At 34.3% G+C, this 13,865-nt stretch overlaps 1 protein-coding gene across 2 annotated transcripts in view; it reads right to left on the bottom strand.

Annotated features, from left to right (window-relative positions):
* Nucleotides 1-13,865, bottom strand: part of SGCZ (sarcoglycan zeta) — a 1,195,959-nt gene that overhangs the window by 140,758 nt on the left and 1,041,336 nt on the right. For both annotated transcript variants that reach the window (XM_050802181.1, XM_050802182.1), the window contains exon 4: nucleotides 3,436-3,523. In XM_050802181.1, the coding sequence (XP_050658138.1) occupies nucleotides 3,436-3,523 (88 nt within the window). The remainder of the gene's footprint in view (nucleotides 1-3,435; nucleotides 3,524-13,865) is intronic.

The raw sequence follows: 13,865 nt of genomic DNA, 5'->3' as shown, positions 1-13,865 counted from the left end.
AATGTTTGTCAAATTGATTTTTCTACCTAAAGTTTTAAAATATTTAGATTTAGTTTTTATTGTGCTTGAGCCAGTGTATATATAAAATATTTCTCTTTTGCATTTATTGTATTAGAAATAATTTGATTTAAAATTCTATCAGTGAGTCAGCATTAGAATTACCACATGGGTTGGTCTAATCGCTGAACTACATATATCCCTGTGAGTGGAATTAGTAGGAAGCTAGGCTTATAGAGAAAGAAAAAGGTAGGGTACAAGAGAAATTGATATTTGCTTTGCTGAAACTACTTACATACATTTTTGAGGAAAATGGTACAATGAGAATAAAATCTGGAAAAATATTCAAATTATTATATTTTTAGAATTGACTATACATTTCTAACAGAAATCAATGCATTCTATTGGTAGACAACAGAATTATTTTACTTAGAAAATGAAGAGTAACTGAAATTCTTTTCCATAACTATTCAGTTTGTGCGGTAAATTTTTTAATATTGCAAAAATAGTATCATGACTATACTATAATTGAGGCCATACACATAAAAACTGAAAGAATAAGAAAAGAAATAGACAAAGAGGGTTAGAACAGCTACTTTATGTATACACAATTAAACTTAGAGTCTTTAGAAATAAATTTTAATTTCTACATTGCCTCATTCAAGTATGTCTTCAAACTCTACATAAAGGTAAATTTATTCTTACATAATGGAAGAGTTTCTGAACACGGGATACACTTTCTGTGTTGTGTTTTGTAACATATCTCTCAACAGTATCATAATTCAGCCTTATCTAATATCACACAGATACCCAGAATAGAAAAACATCATGAGATTTCTCCCATATCACTGTATTTGTAACATAAGTGATACCAATAATTACACTCACTAGCATGACAATAATAGATTCAATATACAATTGCCTACCATTTGTAGACACTGACATCACCATAATGCTATAACAGCATTCAAAATGTGTCATTATCCCCATTTTAGACATGAGAAAACTGAGGGTCCAAAAGATGAACTATTCTGCTGGTACCCAACAAACTACTAAGTAGCTCCTTGTGCCTTTGTTTCAAATATGAATACATTATCTCCTTTCACACAGCCCTAGTCTTCTTTTGTACTATGTTCATTAAAATATGCAAACCAGTAAAAATACATAAGTCATCAAAAATACACTCAAAGGACCAGGATGTTAAATAGTCTTTAAGTTAAATCCTCATTGGAATAAATGTATTTCTGTGCCCAATAAGCTGTTGTGTCATTAACTTAATAATTTGCTGCATTTAAAACTCAGCTTAACATTTTTTTCTTTCCCCCTCCTCCTCTTGCTATTTTTCTCTCATTTGGCAAATATCAATATAACATTACAATCAGTTTGGAAGGGTAACTGAAAATCCTAGCACACTATATTCTTTATTTCCTGCAGGAAAGCACGCAGTGAAATGCAAACAGTATTTGTACTTCATATAATCAAATGATTGCTTTGCTCTATAGGCAGGAATTATGTAGCTATTGTGTCTGACAGTGGGCATGGGTATATAATCTTTGTGCAGTTAATTTACCTTTTTTTTTTTGAGACAGAGTCTCACTCTGTTGCCCAGGCTAGAGTGCAGTGGCCTGGTCTCGGCTCACTGCAGCCTCCACCTCCGGGTTCAAGTGATTCTCCTGCCACAGCCTCCCAACTAGCTGGGACTACAGGCACACACCACCATGCCTGTCTAATTTTTGTATTTTTAGTAGAGATGGGGTTTCACCATGTTGGATGGGATGATCTCGATCTCTTGACCTCGTGATCCACCCGCCTCGGCCTCCCAAAGTGCTGGGATTACAGGCATGAGCCACCACGCCCGACTCTTAATTTACATTTTGACATTTCTACTAAGAACTTTTTATATCAAAGACTGAATGCAAAAGGAAGTTCTATCTGGCTGAAGAGTTCTCAACTTTAAGAAAATTAGGATATGGAAAATCTATCAAGGTTAGGCCTGTTTCCATAGGCCTATAGTTTCTGCAGTTCCAACATAACAGGAGTGAATTAGCACGAATATTTAAGTGGACGGTTTTTGCTTCTGAATTAGTTCTATATCCATACACGTATTTCTTTTATTTAATCTTGAATCCATTTGCTAATAGCACCCCTCTATAACTGTTATATTTCTAATTATCACAAAACATTATCCAGTTGTAGCAATTAATAGATATGTAATGACAAACTTTTGTGATGTAAAGCGAAACAATTTTTACAAATAAAATTATATTTTTAGAAAATTCATATATGCTAAAATGTTTCCCTTTTGGTTTCATCAAAACAAATATTAAAAAACATATACCTACAAATTAAGTACACAGGATCCAAATTCATGTTTTTAAAGCTCATATTTCAAATGTATTATTTTTGCATAATTTAATTAGAAATATTGGAAACATGCATTTGCATTTAAAGATGATTAATTTCTCATTAAAATAACAACACCTCAGTCCTCAAAGCTGTAATTTACTTTCCTCTTTCTCTCTTTCTCATTCTTTATCTCTTTATATATATATGTATGTATTGATAAAGAGATAGGTCATGTTTATATTAAGCAATTTATCCACAGAACCAATACAGTGTTATAAAAATAATTCAGAATCTACATGCATATCAAAACTTTACATTACAAATTACTTATTTGCCTTCTTATAAAAACTGAGTCGAGTAATCACATCTTGTATTTTGATATAAATTTCTAAGTTAAAATATTTATTTGAGATGAGAAAAAAGTAACACTTCACCATTAATTTATGTTAATAACACTTAAAGTCCATAAATCTTAAAATACAGATAATTTCAACATCAAATGTAGAAGTAATTGATAAATGTGAATATTTATTATACTCAACTCATGTAATTTCTAATTTATATGAGCAGATACAATTTATTAGAAAATATTTCCCCTAGAAAAGAGACATAGACCTAAAAATGTTATATCATCTCACGTTTCCGTAAGTTTATTTATTATAATTTAACATATGCTATGAAAATATTTCTTAGAAAAATGGTGCATTTCATAATTCAAGAGTAATGATCAGCAAAATAAATGTAATTCAATCTCATAATAATATATTGACAAGAGTAATAACTACTAAATAGAGGAAACATGAGTAGCTTATGACACGTCAAATCATGTACAAGAAAACTGGGCTGTAACGGGATGTTGAGTTATATATCAGAGAAATAACATACTGCTACTTTTCTCAATTAAAACAAGCACAGTAGGCCAGAATGGTCTCAATCGCTTGACCTCGTGATCCGCCCGCCTTGGCCTCCCAAAGTGCCCTCCAGCCTGGTGACAGAGTGACACTCCGTCTCAAAACAACAACAACAACAAAACAAAAAACAACAACAAAAACACCAAGCATAGTAGGGGCAATCTTTACCCAAAACACTCACCTATGGTCAGCTGTCCAGTTAACTGCCCCATGTGATTTCTTGCATTCACTGTTACATTCCTGTCAGACTGTAAGACCAGTGGACTATCCTGGGAAACATGTATAAAATAAATAAATCAAATAGAAAACAGAAATATAGTCAAATTTACATAAAATTATACTGCATTTGTTTACATATTCTCAAAATTTTAATTTGTTTGCTTTATATTAGACAGTTAATTTAATATCCCAATCATTGGTGGACAGTGTAAAAAACTGAGAGTCTCATAATAATTACTTGACAGCATATTTCATTTTCGTAAGTGGTACTATCAGAGGCAAGCATTTCCAAGTCTACTGATTGTTGTACATCAAGGTGTAGTAAGCCTTTTCCTCTTTCTCTCCCAGTGTCCTCTATGCCTGCCTGTGCAGATATTCCAGATGCCATCCCAAAGGCAAAAGTCCCTTTTTAAGCTTAAGTTGCAACTTTCAGATCTCAGCTTAAACACCACCTTCTCAAAATTGGCTCGTCTAATCAGCGTAACTACTGAGTCTTTCAATCCTCAAACTCCCACTCTCCATTTAGTTTGTTTAAAGCACTTATCACAAAGCAATTTAACTGTATGTGTCTATTTGGGACTTTTTTTTTAACTTAATTTTGTCACAAAAGGAAAGATCCAGGAGAAGGAACCATGACAGCCATGTCTATGCAGTTATGTGACTATTACTCAGCATGTTGCTGAAGGAAGGAATTTTTATCTACTCAGTAGATAAAAAATCTTCAGAGTAAAATTGATATTATAGTACCATATTATTCAATCTCATGGAAATGCTCTGTAAATCATACAAGGATTTCGCAAGGAAGTATATAGAATATAAGATTTTTGTAAGTTCTGCTTTAGGACATATACCTCTGGTTACATGTTGACTTTTATCAGTAATTTAGCATTTAACAGTAAAAACAGTTTATTGAAGGACAACAACACTGCCTTAACAGCTCACATACTAGGCTTTTGTCATACCTCCCTCAGACAAGTAACATTCAAATCCCTACATTCTCATTTTACTGATCTAAAACCTAAGTTGGGTGATCGTTTACAAATCTGTATTAATTTATTCAATAAATATTCATTGCATACTATGTACAATATAATGTTCTAGAGGTGGGGACATTTTGGTGATCAAAATATAGAAAAATACTTGCTCCCTTAGTGCTTGCATTGTGGATGTTGAAATACTGCGAAAGTCTCCATCAATATCATCCTCACCATCTAGGCAGTATGTCATGTCTATGTCAATGTCAATTATCAAGCGCTTTCATATGTAAGCTATATTAAAACTCTCAAGATTAGGATTTGGAATTTGTGATTTTATATACATATGGTTTATTTCTGCAGTTTTAAAAGAAAAAAGTCTAGTTTTCTTTTTCATAGGTGTAACTATGCTGCAGACATTTATCTCCTAAGAAATCTAAAATATTTCAAATTAATTACATCATCCTAATCAAGTGATACATCCAAATCCTTTTTAAAGAAGAGTTCATGGACTAAAGACGGTTTGCAAACAGCTCTCTTATACCCAAGAAGAATACTGCTGTCTCTTGATAATGACATAAAGATGATGGTTCATACGTGAACACACACACACACACACACACACACACACACACAAAATTCTATTCAATCTTGGCAAAATTCAACCTAAGTATGTTAAAAAGGAGCTTTGAATTAAATACAATTGAATATTTGAATGTAAGAAACAGGAGAAGTCTATGAAACATCTTGCAGTTCAAACAACTGTGAAAAAACTCTAGGTCGAAATTATGTTCACTTTCTCTCAATATTTGTATGATATAGCATATATGAGTTTGGTTTAGAGTTTTAAAATATACGACACTATATGTTTTTGAGTTACTAGATATATTAAACATAAGTTTCTGTGAACAGTAGAGTAAAACAGCATAAGCATTTGTATATATAATTTATAGACTATGTAAGTATAAGGATTATTGCTTTATTAAACATGTTAAGATGGAAAAAATAGGTTGAGAAGGCAATGGATAGTTTACTTAATTTAAAAGAGAAATAGACTTGGTAGAATTGAAAGTTTAGGCCGGGCACGGTGGCTCACACCTGCAATCTCAGCACTTTGGGAGGCTGAGGCGGGAGGATCACCTGAGGCCAGGAGTTTGAGACCAGCCTGGCCAACATGGCAAAACTCCATCTCTACTAAAAATACAAAAAATTAGCTGGGCACGGTGGTGGGCGCCTGTAATGCCAGCTACTCGGCAGGCTGAGCAGGAGAACTGCTTGAAGCTGGGAGTTAGAGGATGCAGTGAGCCCATACTGCACCCACTTCCCTCCAGACTGGGTGACAGAGTGAAAGTCTTTCTCAAAAAAAAAAAAAAAAAAAAATGGAAAGTTTAAAAGTTTAATCATTCCACATCTTTGTCTGCAACATAACAATCTCCTTTTACTCTAACCACAGAGATCTTATTGAAGCTCTGCCTCTAGCACTCTTCCCTTCTTGTCATATAATTCTCCTAATTCTTTTTGTCAGAATTAAATTTTTATATCTAGATTAAAATTTCACTGTGATAGCACCCATAAGCTTTTTACTTAGTAGAACCATAAACATACAGCTCTCAGAGGTAGTGAGTTATTCTCTATGCTGTGTTCCTATGAACATCAATATATTATTATGCTATACTTATTTATTATAATGTGATCAAGTGAGCTGAACCAAAACCAAGTATTCATGTTTGATAAATGAGATTTGATGCCTATAAGATCATCATTTCCATCCACAAATCACATAATCATTTCTGTATTTTATATCAGTACCATGCCATCTTTGTGGATTAGACCCATTGCTCATGCATTTGAGGTTTAACACATGACTTTTTGCACACTATCCACTCAGTACTAATTAAAACAAACATGCAATAAAAATACGCATAATGATGAAAAATCTTTCAGTCATTTAAGCGGAGATACAATCCTAAGCAATTCACAAATCTGATCTCAAATACATGTTTAGGTGAGAATCAGCACCAACATATCACCTCTTAACAAAAATAAAGAAAGACACTTAAGAAATGATTTCCCTAAATAAAGAATTGATTACTCCTTAAGTTTTACGTCTTCTTTCTTGTGTTTGTTTCTCCAAAGGTCTCTATATGAGAAAATGAGAAAATAACTGATACTAATATTTTACTCCATTCCACTGTCTGGCTTATATCCTTTATATTATACTACTGTGTTCCAAAATGTTGAAAGCTAATATGTGGTTTAAGTTATTTAAATAGACATAGTAGTACTCTCTAACAGTTTATTCTTGCTGAGAACATAAAGGAGAGAAATCTATTCTGGTGATATTTTTTCATGGAGTAGGAATCAGACATTTAAATTTTATAAAAGTAAGAATGTAGAAAATATAGAGCATGATATACTAGTATAAAAATATAATATTTATATATAGCATGATATGCTAGTATAAATATATAAATATATAGTATATAGTATATATAATATATAGCATCTATATAAAATAATATGTATAATATATAGCATGATATACTAGCATAAATACCTTTTTTTTGGAAAAAGAAAATCTTCATCTTCGAATGTAATTATTTTTCCTCCAAGCCAGTAAATCCCCCATAACAGAAATAAGGTATCTCCTGGTTTTCTGGAGCTGACCTGGACTTGGCTCTAGCTCTAGAGGACATGTCCGCCTTCTTATGTCACTCTTTAGACAAAGCAGATAGGTGATCCAGTGAGAAAGGCAGTGAGACTGTTAAGTGGGCCTGAGAGGTTCTGCTTACAATTCTATTACACAACATATTCTTCATGCCGAGGGCATGGCTGCAATTTTCTAATGGTTAGAGAAAAATAATGAAATGTGTTCTTCTCATTTTAATATTTTTTGTGACAAGCTGTGCATGTGACCAATGGAAAAATGATTTTTTCTTTTTATTTCTATTGCCTTCACTTTATTTATAACAAATATTTACTGAGTGCCTATAATACATTCCACTCTCTGCTAACCACTGGGTACAAAAGAGAAAGAAAGGAGACAGACTTCTTTTCTGGAGTTCATAGTCTGGCAGCCAGACAGACAATAAACTAGATAATTAACAAACATAAAAACAGAGAATATTAATCGTAACAGGCTGGTGTGAGAGAGATTTCCCTAAAAAAGCATTAGTAATATTGTTGAGAAGATATGAGTGTTTTAGGTAAGGATTTAGCTTCAGATACTCATTCTCTCCAGTTTAACTATTACATTAAGTCGTAGTGAAATAGCAGTAGTACAAACAGCAACCAACATTTACTGGCCCTTAATCAATGCCAGACACTGCTGTAACTACTTTATATGTATGAGATCATCTACTTATGAAGGTTACAATAAAACCATCCACGAAGAGTCAAGATAATAACATGATTGTAAGACAGACAGGGGACCCTGACTGTTTGAGTCAAGCCCCGCAGCTGCCAAATGCTGACTTGGCAAGTCACTCCACATTTCTGTGTCACAGTTTCTTCATCTGTAAAATAGGGGTCATAGTACATAATTTATGGGCTTGTTATGAGGATTAAATGAGACAACACATGCAAAATGCACAGATCAGAGCCTACCCTCTGTTGACAGCAACATCTGCTTTTATTATTTATTCCTCATTTTAACTACAGTATTTTACTACTAATAATACTGGATACCATCACTCCTGTTTCACAAATAAATAAACTGTAGTACAGAAAGATTAAGTCACTTGCTTCAAATGACAGAGCTAAAAAAGCTAACAAGCCATGTTGGAACTCCAAAATTTTGTTTCAAATATGCCCTGTCAACCACGAGGAAGTACGGTGTTTCTTCGGGCTCATCTAATTCTAGGTTTTCTGAACTGTCAAACCAATATAAAAAGTAAGAAATTGAATTGAACAAAATAGACTTTAAAATTTCTTTAAGCATTTTGGTCACTAAAAGAAACATCTTATACACACACACACACACACACACACACACAGAGCTTAAGATATGACCTCTACTTTGCTGCTATAATCCAGGTTTTGGTAGCATGATTTTGTTCATTTTGTTTCCTCAGATTCTAAACAAGGATGGTTTGTTATTAACCGTCATCTGCCTACACATTTTAGAAAGTATCGCCTATGCAAATCTCCCTACTTGGTATTCTGAAAGAACATCATTAGTGACCTATTTCATTCAGCGTAGATGATGTGAATTTCGTATGTTGTCATCTAAGTTTATATAGTTTACAAGATAAATTTTCTTCTCAAGGATGGAAGTACGGAATTTGCCAACAAATCTACATTATCCTCAGATCCTCTAATGTTCCTAAATATTCAATCAGCTGCTTCAGAAATATTTCTTGAATACATCTTTTCCTGTTTTTCCATGCCTACTTCTATAATAGATTCAAAACCCACATCGCAAAAACCACTTGATTTTTCATATCCAGTGTTATTTAAAAATACTTTAAAAACATATTGGCATACTAAAATGAAAACAAAACAAAACATTGATTGATTCCTCACTCTCAGCTTGAAACGAATTCATGTTCACAACGTGTAAGGCTCTTCACAATGTGACTCAGTTCTACTTTTCTATGTCTACTTCACCTCACTTCCGTCATGTAAGAGTAAGCCAAATTTCCCATTTTTGTCAACTACATACCACTTCTATTTATTTTCACCTTCAGTTTCCCAGGCCAGAAATTCTTATCCATGTCTCTTTATCAGGAAAAATTGTAGATATGTTTCCAGTCCAGGTCAAAGTCCTGTCCTCTGTGAAGCCTTCCTATTCCTCCAGAGTTAAGTCACCTCCCACCCTCAGTCAGTGTCGATGTCTATCATAGTACTCGTTGTAGGCTTTTTGTCTTATTTTGTTTTAAACATTCATGTGATTTGTAACCTCTATTTAGCTGAACTGTCCTGAAAACATAGTACGCTGTCAATTCCTTTTGCTCATACGGACTTTTAAAAGTATAGTTTGTGTCACACTTGACACATAATTTATGTTCAATAAATGTATGTTGAGTGAATGAGCTGAAGTGAGCACGTTACAATATCCAGGCTACATGGGTTTATGTGGATTTGTGTTCAGATCACACAAAATTTAGAAAGCTATTACTCCCCTTCTTTCTTCCTTCTTCCTCCTCCTCCTCGTCCTTTTTTCTCCTCCTTCTCTTCCTCCTTCCTCCTCCTTCTCTTCCTTCTTCCTCTTCCTCATTCTTCTTCTTCTTCTTCCCCAGAGCAAGACTGGTAAAAATTCATCTCAGTGAAACAAGCCATATCAAATTATTATTTAATGGTTACTCATCATCCCTGTGCCTAAGGCAGGTATGTCATTCCTTTCCTTAATATTTGACCCACTGAAGCTGCAAAACAAGTGTTTATTTTATTCTTTGAAATAAAAAGTAAAAATTATTTTAATACTTGAAATTCATTTCCTTCAGAATGCAAATTATCTAGTTATTGAAATTTTTCTTTTAAAGGAAGAAGTAATATTATGAAAATAAACATATCTAGAGCTGTTAATCTGACTTCCTCAAATTCTGCGTTCACATTTTAACTTGAATGTGAAGTAACGCAGGAGAGATATACTGTCTATTTATCAATCAACTTTACGCATTTCTACTCTAATACTTTCATTGAGAATTTCCAACTTTGGTTTACTCTCTGTTATAAATTATCTACTCATGGAAGCCACTGCTAGGAATCTCTTCTGAGAATCCTCTGTGACTTTTCATTGTCCTTCTGGCTTCTGTCCACCTCTTTAAAGCTATACAGTAATAAGAGTAGTCTCCTTGCTGAAGCCCTCTTTCTCCCAACTGATAATACTGATGAGATTGATGAATATGTATACAGAATGATGCTGCAGGGAGCAGTTTTACACTGACATTCCATTTACAGGGAATCTGGGATATTTTGCCACTTCCTCTATCAGTCAAAATGGTCCAACTCAACCTTTCTCCATGGGTGGGCTTAGGAAATAAATGCTTCTAGAATCATTCTCCTAAAAGGGAATAGTACTATCTCTACCTAATGTAACAAAGATCCAGATAAATACTGCTGCAGCTTTAGTCAGATGGCACAAAATTCCCCCAAACGCTGCTTCTTTTCCTCTCAACCAACATTTTCAGCAACTGTGAGATATCCTGCTCTTAGCACTTCTAGGTTGGGTTGCCACTTTTCCATTTCAGCTGCCTCTCCAGTTGTTCTTGAGGTTAACCTTTCCCTCACACCAGCCCCAGGTTTCCAACCCTATCCACTCTGAGTGCTACTGTCTGTCCAGCCAGTATGTTCACTATGGGAGCATGGGTGAGCTGTACCCCAACTCATGCAGTCAAAGAGACTGTGTGTTGACTAAGTAGAATGTAGACATTGTGTCTTATTTTGGTTAGCAGAAAGAAATGTAGAGCACATGTGAAAATCTACTTTATACAGAAGAGTAGACAATCTGCATATTTAAAGCAAACGACTAAGGCAAAGCAGTGATTTTCTATCACTGGATGAATGGTTTAGCCAATTCGTATGCCCAAAGAAATCAAATTTTAACGGAATTAATTATTTTAAATCACTTATTTATACGGATCAGGGAAATAATTAAGTTTTCTAGAATGGAACTACCCAGTGGTGAGTTGGTAGATTTTTCAAACCAAACACTGTACAAAGATTTTTTCCCACTTTTCTTTTAATAAAATGTTAGTTCATTTCTGTAGTATTGCACTCTTATGGCTTGGAAAAATACAAGTCATGAGTTATGTAAAAGGCTTGTGAAACTTTTGAAACTATTAGCTACCATAATCTTAATTTAGTAACTACCTATCGTGATGATGGTGATGATGATGCTAATGATGATAATGTGTATATGTAGAGAGTATCCCAGATGTATATTTGTATATGATACATAGTTCATGTTATATGAGTATCATGAATAATGAAAACTAGAAAGTAAGCAGGGAACTAAGCCTCTATTAAACTGGTTTTCTTTTATCTTGGTGGGAATTGGTAATGTAAAAAGAATAAGAAGCCTCTATATTCTAAAATTTTTAAATGACATCACATTTAAATAAGAAATTCACCTTTCTCAAGTAAGTTGGACATGTTTTCCAATAAAACTCTAACTTGAAGGAGGATAAAGAAAGCTTAAGAGAAAAAAATGCCTTTAAGATTATTTTCCACAGATATATTTTCATTTATCATAATTAAACATTTGTACTTGCTGAAAAAAAAATCTCTCTTTTTTTCTCCTAAAATCTGCTTGGATTATGAAGGGTTTCAAATATCTGAAAACATTAGGGCCACATATTTACTTGACTGTATATGGATTTATGCTGTAACTTAATTTCTGTAGAAACAGATGAGAAAAACCAGAGATATAATAATTATGACAAATATGTTCCTATAATTACAAATAATAATGGAATTACAAAATATAAACAATTGGTTATAAACTCAAGTAAGTACAACATGTTTATACTACCTGTGACAGTTAGTTTTGTGTCAATGAGACTGGACATGGGTGTCCAAATATTTGGTGAAACATTATTTTGAGTATGTCTGTGAGAATATTTCTCAATGAGATGAACATTGGAATCAGTAGTCCCATTCAGGCAGATTTTTTTTCCCTCCCCAGGGTAGCTGGACCTAAATAGAACACAAAGGTAGAATAAGAGAGAATTCACTCTCTCTGCCTGACTGTCTTCAAGCTGGGACATGAGTCTTCTGCTGCTTTTGGATTCAGATCAGGACTGGAACTTACACTTTGATTTTCAGGTCTTCATGTTTGGTTGAGCACGATATCATAGGCTTTCCTGGGTCTCCAACTGGCTAACTACAGATCCTGGGGTTTCTCATCCTCCCTAACTGCTTGAGTCAATTCTTTATAATAAATCTCTTTATTTATTGGTCTGTTTCTCTAGAGAACCCAGACTAATACAGCACCCATATTATTTACTAAAGGAACATGGTAAACACATGTATGAATGCTAAGCAACAAGGAGATGACCTTGCAAGTAACAATTACTGTGCTTGTATGAGACACTATCTATGATTTCGTATGCTTTGAAGCATTTTGTTAATTGTGGTTATACCTTAGCTATACCTGATAAGGCAATACCACAGGAAAAAATACTAGAGATAATCTCTCTTTCAACATCTATAGTCATTAGTTTGAAGATCTCTAGCAATTCTTATCCTTTTCTTCCTCAATTAAATAAATCGGGGGTGGGGGGGATATTCCTGAGATTACTTTTTCAAATGACTGGTGTAATTTCAAACTTCTGGTATTTTTCTACATTAATGTAAGATAAGCCAAGTCCCTTAGCCTCCTTACAAGCAACTCTACTGATGGCAAGATTTTGAGCCAGAAGCAACATAAATATGTCTAGTTATATCGAAAGAGTAAGTATATCATGTATGGTGGGCAAACATTCAGAATATGTCAGACCAAATAGCACATGACATGACTAAGAAGATTTCTCCAACCCAATGCTTACAAATCAATAATGTGCATACAAATCATCTGAAGATCTTTCTAAATGAAGACCTGCATTGAAACCTAAGATTCTGTGTTTCAAACGAGCTTCCAGGTCATGCCAACAAAGCTGGTCTGCAGATCACTCCTTGAGTAGAATGACTCTAACAGCCCAGCTGAGGTGCAGGACTAGAGATGGACTTCCAAAAAGCTCCCAGTCAGAATCTTTTAGATCTGGAGTGTGGCCCCAAATCATAGATCAAGGAGAAAATTGCAACTGTTGCAAAGAAATAATTTTGAACTATTTCCCAGCCTGTGTCAAACCTACAAATCTATAAATTAGACTGTTTGCCCTCTATATCCCAACTTCCATGGAAAACACTGCTCACAAAAATGTGTCAACTATTTTTTAAAGCAATATTGCAGTTAAGCTACATTTTCTAATCATTTTTATATGCAGTCATAATCATACTACCATGTTATAATCAGTGGAATGTGGGCAGAAGTAATACAGGACATTTATAAGCCTGGACTATAAAAACCTGCAGTGTGCTAGCCTCTTCATCTGAGGCCCTAGAGGAATATGGAATCACATAATGGAAAGAATATGGGTCTCCATATATCTGCATGGATCAGAGCCACCAGTCCCACAAATACCACTGGATTGTGGAGTGAGAGATAACTAATTTTTGTATTTGAGTTAACCCTTCAGATGCCAGAGTGGTTTGTTATTGGAGTTGGCCTGACCTGATAGAACAGCCCTTGCTCTCCCCTATAGGGACTTACACGTCCCAGTGCTCCTCTGCACCCAAGGCTCCTTCCTTGTAGTGCCCTGAAAAGTCTTCTTCCCTGTCTTAAGTCAGCTCCATACTCCCTATCCTTTAATCATGTTGACTTTTCTTATAACTCTGATATACCGCCAGATAATTATTAAGCTAGAGATATATATGT

Source organism: Macaca thibetana, chromosome 8, assembly GCF_024542745.1.
Source record: "Macaca thibetana thibetana isolate TM-01 chromosome 8, ASM2454274v1, whole genome shotgun sequence".
Lineage (NCBI taxonomy): Eukaryota > Metazoa > Chordata > Mammalia > Primates > Cercopithecidae > Macaca > Macaca thibetana.
The sequence above is the reverse complement of the archived record's forward strand: the minus strand, read 5'-3'. Positions and strand labels throughout refer to the sequence as shown.